Here is a 12,165-nt window from a genome sequence, read left to right as displayed (position 1 = left end):
TATTATCAATACATGTTTTACTTGCTATGCGTGTAGGTTGATTAAATTGAGTTTTGAGATTGTGGCAAAGAAGAAGTTCCAAAAATTCTTTAGTGTTTCTTGTATTTTTCAAAATGTCAATATTAAAATCCCCGCATAGTATAACTTTTTTTCTTTTTAGAATAAATTTTGTAAGCATTTTGTCAAGTTGGTTAAGAAAATTGTTTACGGTTGATATATTTTGATGGGGTGGTCGGTAAATACAGACAACACAAATTTTATGTTCTAAAAGTTCGATTGCTGAGCATTCAATTACGTTAGCAATTGATAACCTATTTATTTGTTCTAGTGTAATGTACTTATGACCATTTCTTATTAATATGCAAGAACCGCCATGTCTGTTCTTTCTACAAAATGATGCAGCAAGTTTGTAATTGGTTTGGTTTAAGTTGGGAATGTCATTATTAGTCATATTATGCTCTGTTATACACAAGATATCTACAGATTTACCCTTACTAGACAGTTCATCTAAAGACACAGTTAACATATCCGATTTATTAATTAAGCCATTAACATTTTGGTGTAGAATATGTACACTATTATACACGAAATAAATTGTTAGGGTTAGTTTCAGCTTTTTCACTCGCTTCGTCAATTACATTATCGTCAATAAAGTCAATACATTCAGTCGTTTCATTCGCTTCATCATTATCAAGATTAATACATTTAACAACATTTTTGCTACAGATTATATTCAGTTCTTCACAAGTTTGTGTACTTTTATTTTCAAATATTTTGCTAGCGTTTGACAATTGTGTTAATTGATATTTGTTAAACTTGTAACAATATTCAAAGTGTATTATTTCTTTTAACAAAGAGCGAGCCAAATTAACAGCATGATTTTGCCGTGTAGGTATAGATCTACTATAGTTCATGTCCATAAACAGTACATTATCATATTTGCAACATATAAATTTAAGTGTATAATTCAACTTTTTTTCATTTAAATACATATTATAGGGAATTTCGCTAACAATAACATTAGTATGTGTAACAGAATCAAGCCACAAATTTAGTTTCACTTGTAAAATTTCAGGATTCCTATCATTTGTACCACATAACAGTACAACAATATCATTTTTTGACAAGTTTTTTATTTCAAATTTAGCTTGACTAATGATGTCACTTATTGTTGCATTAGGCATAAAGTAAGAAACCACACAATAGTTTTCTCCAATTAGTTTCTTTAGCATTCTTCTAACATCTCTTCCCTGCTGATCACCGATGATAATAACTTTCCTTTGCATGGGTTCTAAAACTGATTCTCTTTCTGTTATACTCTTGCCTTGACTTGACGGTGTTGATTTTCCTTCAATAGTAGAAAGTTTCGGTAATACATATGCTTGTTTGCTGTCCATTGGTGTGATATTACATGCTTTATACTGATGAGATGTTTGGGACAGACGTCGGGGGGTTGCATTATAATTCATGCATACGCTTCTGTCGGCGTGCAGCGGAGATACCCTTGGTGCTGACTTAATTACGTTTAGCATTTTCTTGAGCAGAGGAGGGGTCGAGTCATTTCTGTTTGATACGGATGTTTCATTACTCAAGATTATTTTATTAAGATTATCTATTTTTTTCCCTTGATCCACAACTGTCTTCTTCAGCATGTTATTTTCGTATTTCAAATTTTCAATAATTTTGCCTGAATTATTGATTCGATTATTCAGGTTTACTATTTCATTTTTCAGTTCTTCTAAAGCGCTTGCGTTATTTTGTGTTGTGCTATTTAAACTCATCATTGTCGAATCCAACATCGTAGTATCATCAANGACTGGACTACAAGGAGTCCGGTATTTATGTTGTCATCATTACTCGATACAGATAGATTAGCTTCTGTACTATCTGAATTCTGAGGTTTATACCGTACAGTTACGTTTTCCATGTTTAAAGTTACTTAATAGATCTTAATAAAATTCCAACAACATTGAATGAAATTCAAAAAATATCCAGCTGGTGAGATTCGAACCCGCGCTGCTGATAACCGCCAATGTAGTGTCTGCGTGACGTCCAAATACGCCAACCGCTTCACTGTTTGACCGGGCGAAATTTTTCCTCACTAGCCGTTCTTATGTTACGTCACTTTTACGAAGTCGTTGGGATTGGAATGTTAGTTGTATGCGTACCGTCACAAAAGAAAAAAAAAAAATGTTCATATTATAAAATCGCTGCAATGTAATATTTTAGACACACTGTTTTTATGAAGTTATCACAGTTTAATAGTGGGCACTGGTAATGTTATATAGATCCACATATTTATAGTCACTGATGTTCTTCATTGTGCACTGTAATTTCTGTCTTTGTTTTCATATTTACACTTAATGTTTCCGGTATATAACATTTTCTGTCGATAGTCACTATATTTTACTCAACTGGTACGCACTTTAAGGTAAAAAAACTTCAATAGTCAATTTTTAATTCGAAAAAATACACGGAGCTGATGTAAACATGGCCAACAGCGCCATCTACTTTATAAATGTGGAAGTACTTTAAAAAATCATTTTGGGAATAATTAAATAGAGTAAAGGGTCACAGTGGAAGTTTCCAGAAGCAGTAGGTCTACTTTCCTTTTTAAGTTATATGTATTGACTTCCTGAAAATAAAATGAAACTGTCCTGTCATCCATTTTACACTGTAGGGCCTTAGTAAGCTTAGACATTTAACTACTGAGTAATTTATAGAAAATGATAACATACGAGTATAATATAATAATAATAATAATAATTAAATTTTTACAGTCGTCTTCAAATAATTGAATCTACAAATCAAGAAGTGTATAATAATAATTAAATTTTTACAGTCGTCTTCAAATTATTGAATCCCAATACTGCTCAATAGATTTTTATATTTAAGTAATATTGTACCTATTGATATTCACTTGGTTCAGGCCCGTGAATATCATTAAAACACCGATGGCTAAGACATCGAGATACACAATGTGTAAACAAACATAATAATAAATAATATATTTCAGACTTTCATCCATAGTTTGTTAGTAGGGATTAGTAGAATACGGTTCGTATCGGTTGATATTAAAGTGATTATTTGTTTATTTTATAGTAAAAAAAAATAGTAGTGGATAATAGATGGAAGAGCAGTTAGTTGAGCTTGTGTGAAAGTCAAGATGACTTTGTAACTATACACTTTACTCGTATTATCAATTCATATTAAAAAATAATTAGTTCTTATCTTGGACCTAATCTATGGACTTATCGACTTAGCACTGATAAAACATAATGAAAATTATCTAAAAACTGTAATTGCATTGTGATGAATTGCGAAAAACCCACATATTTTTTTGGAATTATCAATTAATTTTTCATTCATTGCTTCGTTTTCGATTGACCACTGTTTTCTACTGCGTCAGTTGCATTATTTAGGTGGTACGTTAGGTCCACATACCTTTAATTATCTAAAAAACCGAAAGTGCTTACCTACTCATTTAGGCTCAGTTGCACCACCTATCTTTGACCGTAACTTTGACGATAACCGGTGCTTTTTATATGAATTTTGACAGATTTTTGAAGTTAAAGTAAGATGGTGCAATCCAGCCTTTGAGTTGTATTTTTAAAATGAAATTATTTTTCATTCATCGATCCATATTTGATGGACCACTGTTTCTATTGTGCAGCAAATGGCGTCAGTTTCATTATTTAGTTGGCGCGTCAGGCGCGGGCGCGGTTAATATTTCACTCGGACGCAGATTTACGCGCGATCGCAGGGTTCGCAATTAGGCGCGCGGTTGGTTTGCGCGTGCTTTCGGTACAAGTAAACACTGATTAAGAATTAATTAGGTAATATGGAATAGTCATACAGCCAGACTGATGTATGTATCTATACTATGACTGTGTATGACTTCATCTAAATAAATACTTAGTTAAAGTTCTGAATGCTGTTATAAAATAAATAGGTACCTAGCTGAAATTTTTAAATAACTTTATGAATTTTCGATTTTCATCCAGATTAAAATTTTCTAATTGCTCGCGCAAACCAATGTCCTCTTTACGTTGCCGCGTTGCTATAGTTTTCTTGTAGATATTTATTTACTCGTCAGCACTTCTATCTCTCTTTCCCACCTTCTGAGCACAGCTTGTCCACCAAAAGGGACCCAACCATTGAAGGCCAAATCATTTCAGTTTTTTTTAATTAAGAGTATTAGTAATGTCTCCAAGTAAAGTTGCTCGTACAAACCAACAAGGGCCTTAACATCGTGTTGGGCTGGGCCCCGCAATTAACTAGAAGGCGTCCGCTGTCCGGCGCCCCGCGCCGCGCGATCCGTCCTCCCGCGCCGCCCGTCATCCGTCATTTTAATACTACACAGGATTTAAGTTTTCACACGTTCCGTATTCCCGTTGCGGTTGATAGGTTGAAAATTAATCGGAACGTCTTCATCGGGCTGTAATGTATTGCTTTTCGATTCAATAGATGAAATAAAAGTTGCTTCAGGATTTAATTTCACACGTTTTGTGTTCGCGTTGCAGTTGAAAATGTATCGTTACAACAGACAGACAAACTTCGTAAAAGTGCTTATTTATAGCCTATTTTCAGAAATAAATGAGTTTTATGAGTTTTTAATTACTGACACAATATATTTTTTAATTTATCCCGACCCTAAGTCATAGATCAAGACATTAAGGTGAATGTTACTGTTTCTAGATAACGTAGAGTCGCTAGCGATCGCGTATTGATAGAGTCGTACTATTTACTATTAGCGTGATGGAGTACGTAATATTTATCTACCATTTCATACGAAACTTAGGAATTTAGCAAAACGGCCTCGATATCAAAATCAAAATCAAAATTATCTTTATTTGTATAGACACATATTCTTTTTTTGCCCTACCAGAAGAAGAAGATAAGATGAATGTTCTTTATCTAGAAGCGCTGAAGAGTTTTAAAACTTTAGCCACAAAATTGACCCTAACTCTGGACGATATTTTTATTTAAATGCACCTACATTTATTCAAGCGGTAATAACATGAATCACACCAATAAAAGTCTCGAATCGAACCGCATGCAAAATCGTTTATTACTTTCCCGACAAGTCACCCTGACGCGGGTGACGTGCGGAGGGCAGTCCCTATTGACCTCCGACTCGACGAGATGGCTCACTGAGGGGACGCTAGCACTTTCACTTGACTTGCGAGTTTTTCAGGGGTGAGAAGTGAAAAAATTAGAGGCTTACGAGTATTTTTATTTATTTTACTACTTTATTTTTATGTTCTTTTTTAATAAGGACACTGTCATAATTACGACACGTCGGTCACAACTCTAACAGGATGATAAACACGGTGATGATCCAAAGAAATGCATTTCGTGTTAATAGGATCATTTTAGAGAATCAGTACTCGGTGACCATTGTCAATTGAAAAGGCTTCATTGTGAAGAAGATTTGCTACTGACATTTTCGTTTCAATAAGGGTTTTCGCGAATGAAATATCCGCTAGATGGCGGGACGTTGATGTGGGGTCTGACTGCTGCGTGATTGGTGGATTTTGACATATATGTCAATGTCATGTCAAAAATAACCAATCATGCAGCATTTGGACCTCGCGTCTACGTATTGCCATCTGGCGGATTTTTCATTCGCGAGAACCCTCCTTGCACACTCACTACATACTTTTAAAGCGTTAGGAAAAGTTTAAGAAAAATACCATATAATATGAATCATACGGTGTTGTAAAACAGTTTTCGCTTCACCGTGGCAGCAAATATCTTAGACTGTTCTTAACTCATAAATGACTGTTTCTTAGCAATATTCCATCAGATTACACTATAACATCTGTAGTGCCGCATCGATCTGCGAGTTACGGCAATCTCGTTTGCTCACCCCGTGACATTTGCATTGATAATTACGCGTAAACGCCGCGCGTAATCTGTATGTCTACCATGAGTTTACGTTAGGTGAGCTCGCTAGCGAATACGTCAAAAGATTCTATGAAGATTTTATTTCTTGAAAGTAGCCGCTAGGGGCGCTGCACAATATGTCATACATTTAAATGTCATTTTTTTACGCAGTCGCTAGCGAGCACACCTAACGTAAACTCATGGTAGGCACACTGATCAAGGAGTTAGTGCGGGGCTCCTAAGTGTACACTTAACTAAGAGAAGACATAGTCTTGAATTAACTATAGTATGACTACGAAAGCTTACCAAATACTTTTCATTATGTTATAAGGCTCAACACAGTCACACGGCAATCCATTTTTCCGCATGATTCCGCAAAACTATGTAGACTGTCGTGTGAATATAAGTGTGTGTTCGAAATTAAAACGGATTGGTTAGTTGATGGATAGTGCAAACGGGATGTTCGTGTGAATATTAAAAAAACTACTAAACGGGATCCTGCAAAAAACGGGATGTCTTCGTAGGAAAGAGCTCTTAAACACAATATTTTGTGTCTTAAATGTGACATGCGAATAGTAATTAATATGGTTGCTCTGAAATTTTATTTAACAAGGCAGATTATTATTCGATCGCAAGTAAGTGAGATGCAGTCTAGGTTTGCACATTCTGCCCTGTAAGCCTATTCACTCTCTACTCGTATTGCAAGTCTGTTGTGCATGATTCTGACCAGCAACGAACTCTGTTCAGTGTTCATCCACTACACAAGGTTGAACCCGCTCATTTGTCGCGCGCACAGGCCTGCATCAATCAGGGTATTAGCATTAAGCCGGCGCGCGACGTCGCAGCGTGAGCGCACGCGTAATCGCAGCACTAGCGTTTTTGGTGCCGTTGCTAATAGTGTTGCTAATATAAGCATGCTGGAGGTGGGATTTTCACATAACAGAAATACCTTACTCTGATTTTTCACTTCTGATTAATTTCGTTGCGGGTCTAATGACAGTTTAACTTTCCCCCGGGTCAAACTTGACCTTCACTGTTTGGGTTTTTATTGGCGCTCAAGCTGTAGATCCTGGCTACACAGGAGTTGCAGCGGTCTGAACGACAGGTGGGAATAGTCCCGTACTCTGATTTTTGGGTTAATTTAGTGATTAATAAAAGTCTTAAAATGCAATATAAAAAAACCTAAGACTGATTCTTATCTTAATCTTTTAATTTCAGGTTTTATCGGCATTACATAATTATCTCTTTTAAAGTTTAGGCTTCAACATTCTAGTAAGTACATACACTCACCTCATTTGTGAGTGGTCACACAGGCCTGCATCAAAAGGGGATTATCTGTAAGTCGCGAGATATCTGCAGTAATTATAGCGCAATCACAACACTAGCATTTTGGTTACTATTGTTCAGATAATAAATGATGTTATTGTATAGAGGATGGGGATTTGATGATGAAGTTAAACGCCTCCATGGTGGTGTGGTCAAAGTCAGACAATAGTATATAATATTTTCATGGGTCGGTTTCTATGTTGGCTCTGGTTCATAAAATCGTACTGAAAAATATTTAAGACTGTAAAATCATATTATTTAAAATTTGGGTTTTTTGCTAATTCATGATTAATTAATTATTATCAGTGGAAATATTATCAGTCTGGCTAATTATTATTTCTTCTAACGAGTAATTAGAGATAATAAATGTTAGACTTCTTATGAGCCGGCGTAGGCATCTAACATTGCTCAAGCCACCCCTCCAAAGAACGTTATTATATTTCATGAATACAATGTTCAATATCTTGCATTAATTAGGATTCGTTGAGTTCTGCGTAAAAACGAAAGGGAGGGGACAAAATATTAGTTAAACTTAACGACCCAAGATTCATGGCTAAAATCGGATAAACTTGTAAATGGTTTAAGACATTTTAAGCCCATGCTTACCGTTGTTTACCTTGCAATAATCCGTGTGATGAATGATGTTTGCGATCGAGGCGGCACGGCGCTCACAGCGACGTTTGGAGATAACTGGCTTACTCCCGGCTCCAGAGGCTTATTTGCAAGAAACAATAATGGTGGAACTGATTATCTTATAAATAAAGGGTAAGCTACTCCTTTTGTACATCTGAACTAAACTACTAAAGCTACGGAACTGCGCAATCACTCTTGGATTATTTGATAATGTAATAGATATCGTTCTTACTATCCCAATCCACTTAAATAAACCCACATGATAATCGTCAGATTTACCCGGCATTTAGGTATACATTTTGTTTTGAATTAGGTAGGTCTGTTGATTTGTTCTTAGACACTTCAAGCCACTTCATTGTTCACCAGCAGCAAAAACCAAATGGCTACTTTAATACCTCTGCTTCTAAAGCTAAATATATTCCACATAATACGATACAAAAATATTTGAGCATTTTGAATAACCAAAATACATTTTATTACATAGTCATGTACCTACTACAATTTTCGTGAAGGGACGAACGCAATGTAACCGATTTTCAACAAGCCACCCGGAAAAACTAATCTCCTTTTAATACCCCAAGACGTAGGTTAGGTTCCCAAGAAAAACTAGTTTTAATATCGGCCAGCGATATCTGCGTCCAGTAAGTGTGGTGGGGTGTGGCTTAAGTTACAGTTTGGATTATGAATAAGGCAGATCAAACGTTTTCCCTACGAGACTTTGATTTTATTTATACTTTTGCACGTAAAACTGTACAGTGGCGGACTTAATGCCAGATGGCATTCTATCTCTTGATGTAATTACTGAACTATTGAAGACGTTGCTTTTAATGTGTTGAAACACTCGTTTAAGGCATAAATATATTAAATTTTATTATGTATTTATAAATAATTTTAGCAAATATATTTAATGCAAAAAATAATGTTGCAAATGTCGATAAAATTAAAAATCAGATCTACGTCATGTTTGCCGATTTTAAAATCTTTTGAAATGTTATTTTCAACTTCGAAAAACTTATGCTATCTGGGCCTTTTTCCACCTCTTGCTCTAATTCTCATACACTGATTTTTTATTTCCTTATAGTCCATTGAAATTAAGTTAAGGTTAAAATCTATGATCCTTTGAAGATATTATTCTTTTTTTAGTTTTCGGCTATTAATCAAGACATTGTCAAAATCACTTATCCTAAGAGAAATAGACTAAAGTAGTAGACATCTAATTAAATTTAATTAAGGTATACAAATTATTCACACACAATCACAAAAAAAAGAAAAACAAAAGGTAAATTGGGTAATGTACGTGTTTGAAATGCCATAGGTACAAACCGAAGCTTGATGTTGTTCTGGTTTTTGGTTATATGTATACGTTGTGTAGACCACTTATGTGAATAAACCTCAAGAAGACGTGTGAATAAAAATTTTCAAGATCAAAAAACTGGTGTTCGCTGCGCAGCACGCGAAATACTGCGGAATTTAGGATAATTTTTCACGTTTGGTCTATAAGTCATAAAAATATAAGCCTTTAAATAAAATAAACCTTATAGGCATAGCCGTAATTACTAACTGAAGAATACCTTCTAATCTAACCATTATCACAAATTACTAATTATGGATTTCCAAATTGGATAAGTCGATAAAAAAACCCAAAAGATAAAATTTAATAACCTTCATTTGGTATCACAAACGAGTATAAGAACAGGCAACACGATCAGCGATTATCACTGGTAGATTCAGCCGTGACAATGAAGTCGTCCCTCTTGTTCCTGTTGGTGGTGGCGGTGGCGGCGGCGGAGCTGCTGCAGCCCAACACGCGCTACCACGAGACCGAGGGCATCCCGAAGTTCCAGCTGATGAAGCAGCTGGAGGAGGGAACCGACTTCGACGGCGGCAGGATCTGGGGCGGGCAGGCCGTCAGCGGCGGTACCCATCCTCACCTGGCAAGTATTTGACCTACATGTTGATGTGTGCATCAAATGTACTGAGTCCCATGTCATCATAATTACAACACACATCGTTCGTTCGTTCGTTCGTTCGTTTCAGCCGAAAGACGTCCACTGTTGGACAAAGGCCTCCCCCAAGGATTTCCACAAAGACCGGTCCTGCGCCGCTTGCATCCAGGTACCTCCCGCGACCTTCACCAGATCGTCGGTCCACCTAGTGGGAGGCCTGCCCACGCTACGTCTTCCAGCTCGTGGTCGCCACTCAAGAACCTTCCTGCCCCAGCGGCAATCAGCTCTTCGAGCTATGTGCCCCGCCCACTGCCACTTGATTTTAGCGATTCTGCGGGCTATGTCAGTCACTCTGGTTCTCCTACGGATCTCCTCATTTCTGATCTGACGCAGGGAAACTCCGAGCATAGCACGCTCCATCGCTCTTTGGGTGACCTTGAGCCTTCTTATGAGGCCCATAGTAAGCGACCACGTCTCAGATCCGTACACCATCACTAGCAACACACACTGGTCAACACACATCACTTCCAATGTATCCTGTTGGAGTAATTTTAATGTTTCTGCACAGGGAGGACTGTGGATCACCCTGACCACTGGACAGAACTCGATCTGCGGCAGTTCGCTGGTCAGCAACACGCGCTCGGTGACGGCGGCTCACTGCTGGCGCACCAGCACCTTGCAGGCGACCATGTTCACCATCGTGTGGAACTCTAACTCTATATTCTGGGGCGGCACGCGCATAAACACCAACCAGGTCATAGAGCACCCGAATTACAACGTGTGGAACTTGAACAACGATGTGGCCGTCATCATACACAACCACGTAAATTTCAACAGTGAGTTTCTTTTATTTACGCTGTATTTTACCAAATGAAGAATTTATGAGTATGCGACATATTATCTTCAAGGCGAGAGCAAATAAGCACTTACAGGGCAGGTATATGCCATCCTAAACTGCAACTCACTTAACATCAGGTATGATTGCAGTCAAATACCGGCTTTGTTCTGCATACAAAAAATCGAGATACGAGTATATTATGATTTTTTTAGAATATTTTCGCCATTGTGCCATCTGCATATTTTCCAGATAATATCCAGCCAATTGCCCTGGCCACTGGCTCGCAAACCTACGCGGGAACCTGGGCAGTCGCTGCTGGATACGGCCAGACTGGCGATGGTGAGTCATGCAACAAGAGTTATATAATAAAATGTTATGCTTTTAAAAGAAATTGCAGAGATATTAACTCGTACCTCATTTATCTACTAATTTCCTTGCATGTTTGCAGGTAATTCACCGTCTGGCACTAAGTTCCAAGCCAATCTGCTGGTGATCACCAACTCAGCGTGCCAGGGAACCTGGATGCCCGGCATCGTCATCGCGTCCACGCTGTGCGTGAGCACCGCGCACGGCAGCAGCACCTGCCCCGGCGACTCCGGCGGCCCGCTTGCCGTCGGCTCCGGCAACAACAGGCAACTGGTTAGTACACGCTGATTGCATAAATGTTTGTACGATAAACAACACAACCAGATACGAAGCCATGATAGCCGAACGGTGAAGGGATCGGACTGGCCGACTCGTGATCCAGGGAACGCGGGTTCAGTTCCCGCCACCGCTCGACTATTGTGGTGAGCTCACTCGTGATACAAGCATATTTAGCTTAGTACGAGGGCTAACGGGACTATTAGTAATTTGTATAAAACAAATTACTAATAATCCTTAAAAAATGAATTATCAACGATACACCTCAGGTCTTATACCCGAGTTAATACGACGAGTTAAATAAGTGAAATTAATCAAATCAAAGCAAGTAATTTTGTGATCATTGACTTGACTTTGATCAGTATCAGAGCAGGTCCTCATTAAAGATCTCGGGAAAGTTGCCTCGTCAATGCCAAAATAAAATTAGAAATCCTGAATGAACTATAATATGCTGGTATGTTTTATTTCAGATCGGTATTACTTCTTTTGGAACTCAGTGGTGCGCTCAACACCACCCTGCTGGATTCGCTCGAGTCACCTCGTTTGCATCATGGTTTAACAGCCATATGTAAAAAAACTACAACGTATAAATAAAGTATAAGTCTTGTACCAAATAAATCTTTCACTATCACTAAAAAAGTTTTATTGCAATTATTGTATGGCATTTCAAACACCCAATTTACATTCTGTATGTATTTTTGATATTGTGAGTGAACGTTGTTCTTTTTCAATCTTCAAAGGATCGTTGTTGGTCCATATTAGGATTATAGAGTTGCAGTCCCGTTAAATTGTTATTTAATGGACTATAAAGAACGGATTTTTGTCAAAAAATTCGTAGTCAAAGCCAAAATCTTAGCTAGTATACGTTTTTTGATGTCTCTCATGGCGTAG

At 37.5% G+C, this 12,165-nt stretch overlaps 1 protein-coding gene across 1 annotated transcript; it reads left to right on the top strand.

Annotated features, from left to right (window-relative positions):
• The first annotated feature begins 9,555 nt into the window (after window positions 1-9,555).
• On the top strand, window positions 9,556-11,905 carry LOC114352487 (collagenase-like). Its single transcript, XM_028304114.1, has 5 exons — window positions 9,556-9,782; window positions 10,363-10,630; window positions 10,882-10,971; window positions 11,081-11,271; window positions 11,745-11,905. Exons 1-5 carry the CDS (start codon window positions 9,588-9,590, stop codon window positions 11,844-11,846), a joined length of 846 nt encoding a protein of 281 aa, XP_028159915.1. The 5' UTR covers window positions 9,556-9,587; the 3' UTR covers window positions 11,847-11,905.
• Window positions 11,906-12,165: the final 260 nt, after the last annotated feature.

This window comes from Ostrinia furnacalis, unplaced genomic scaffold, assembly GCF_004193835.3.
Source record: "Ostrinia furnacalis isolate ACB-3 unplaced genomic scaffold, ASM419383v2 OfSCF1376, whole genome shotgun sequence".
Classification (NCBI taxonomy): Eukaryota; Metazoa; Arthropoda; class Insecta; order Lepidoptera; family Crambidae; genus Ostrinia; species Ostrinia furnacalis.
The sequence above is the reverse complement of the archived record's forward strand: the minus strand, read 5'-3'. Positions and strand labels throughout refer to the sequence as shown.

Coding starts and splice junctions, on each gene's coding strand:
- LOC114352487 (XM_028304114.1), top strand. CDS start 9,588: ATGAAGTCGTCCCTCTTGTTCCTGTTGGTGGTGGCGGTGGCGGCGGCG. Junction 10,631..10,881: donor CAACCACGTAAATTTCAACA/GTGAGTTTCTTT, acceptor CATATTTTCCAG/ATAATATCCAGCCAATTGCC. Junction 11,272..11,744: donor CCGGCAACAACAGGCAACTG/GTTAGTACACGC, acceptor GTTTTATTTCAG/ATCGGTATTACTTCTTTTGG.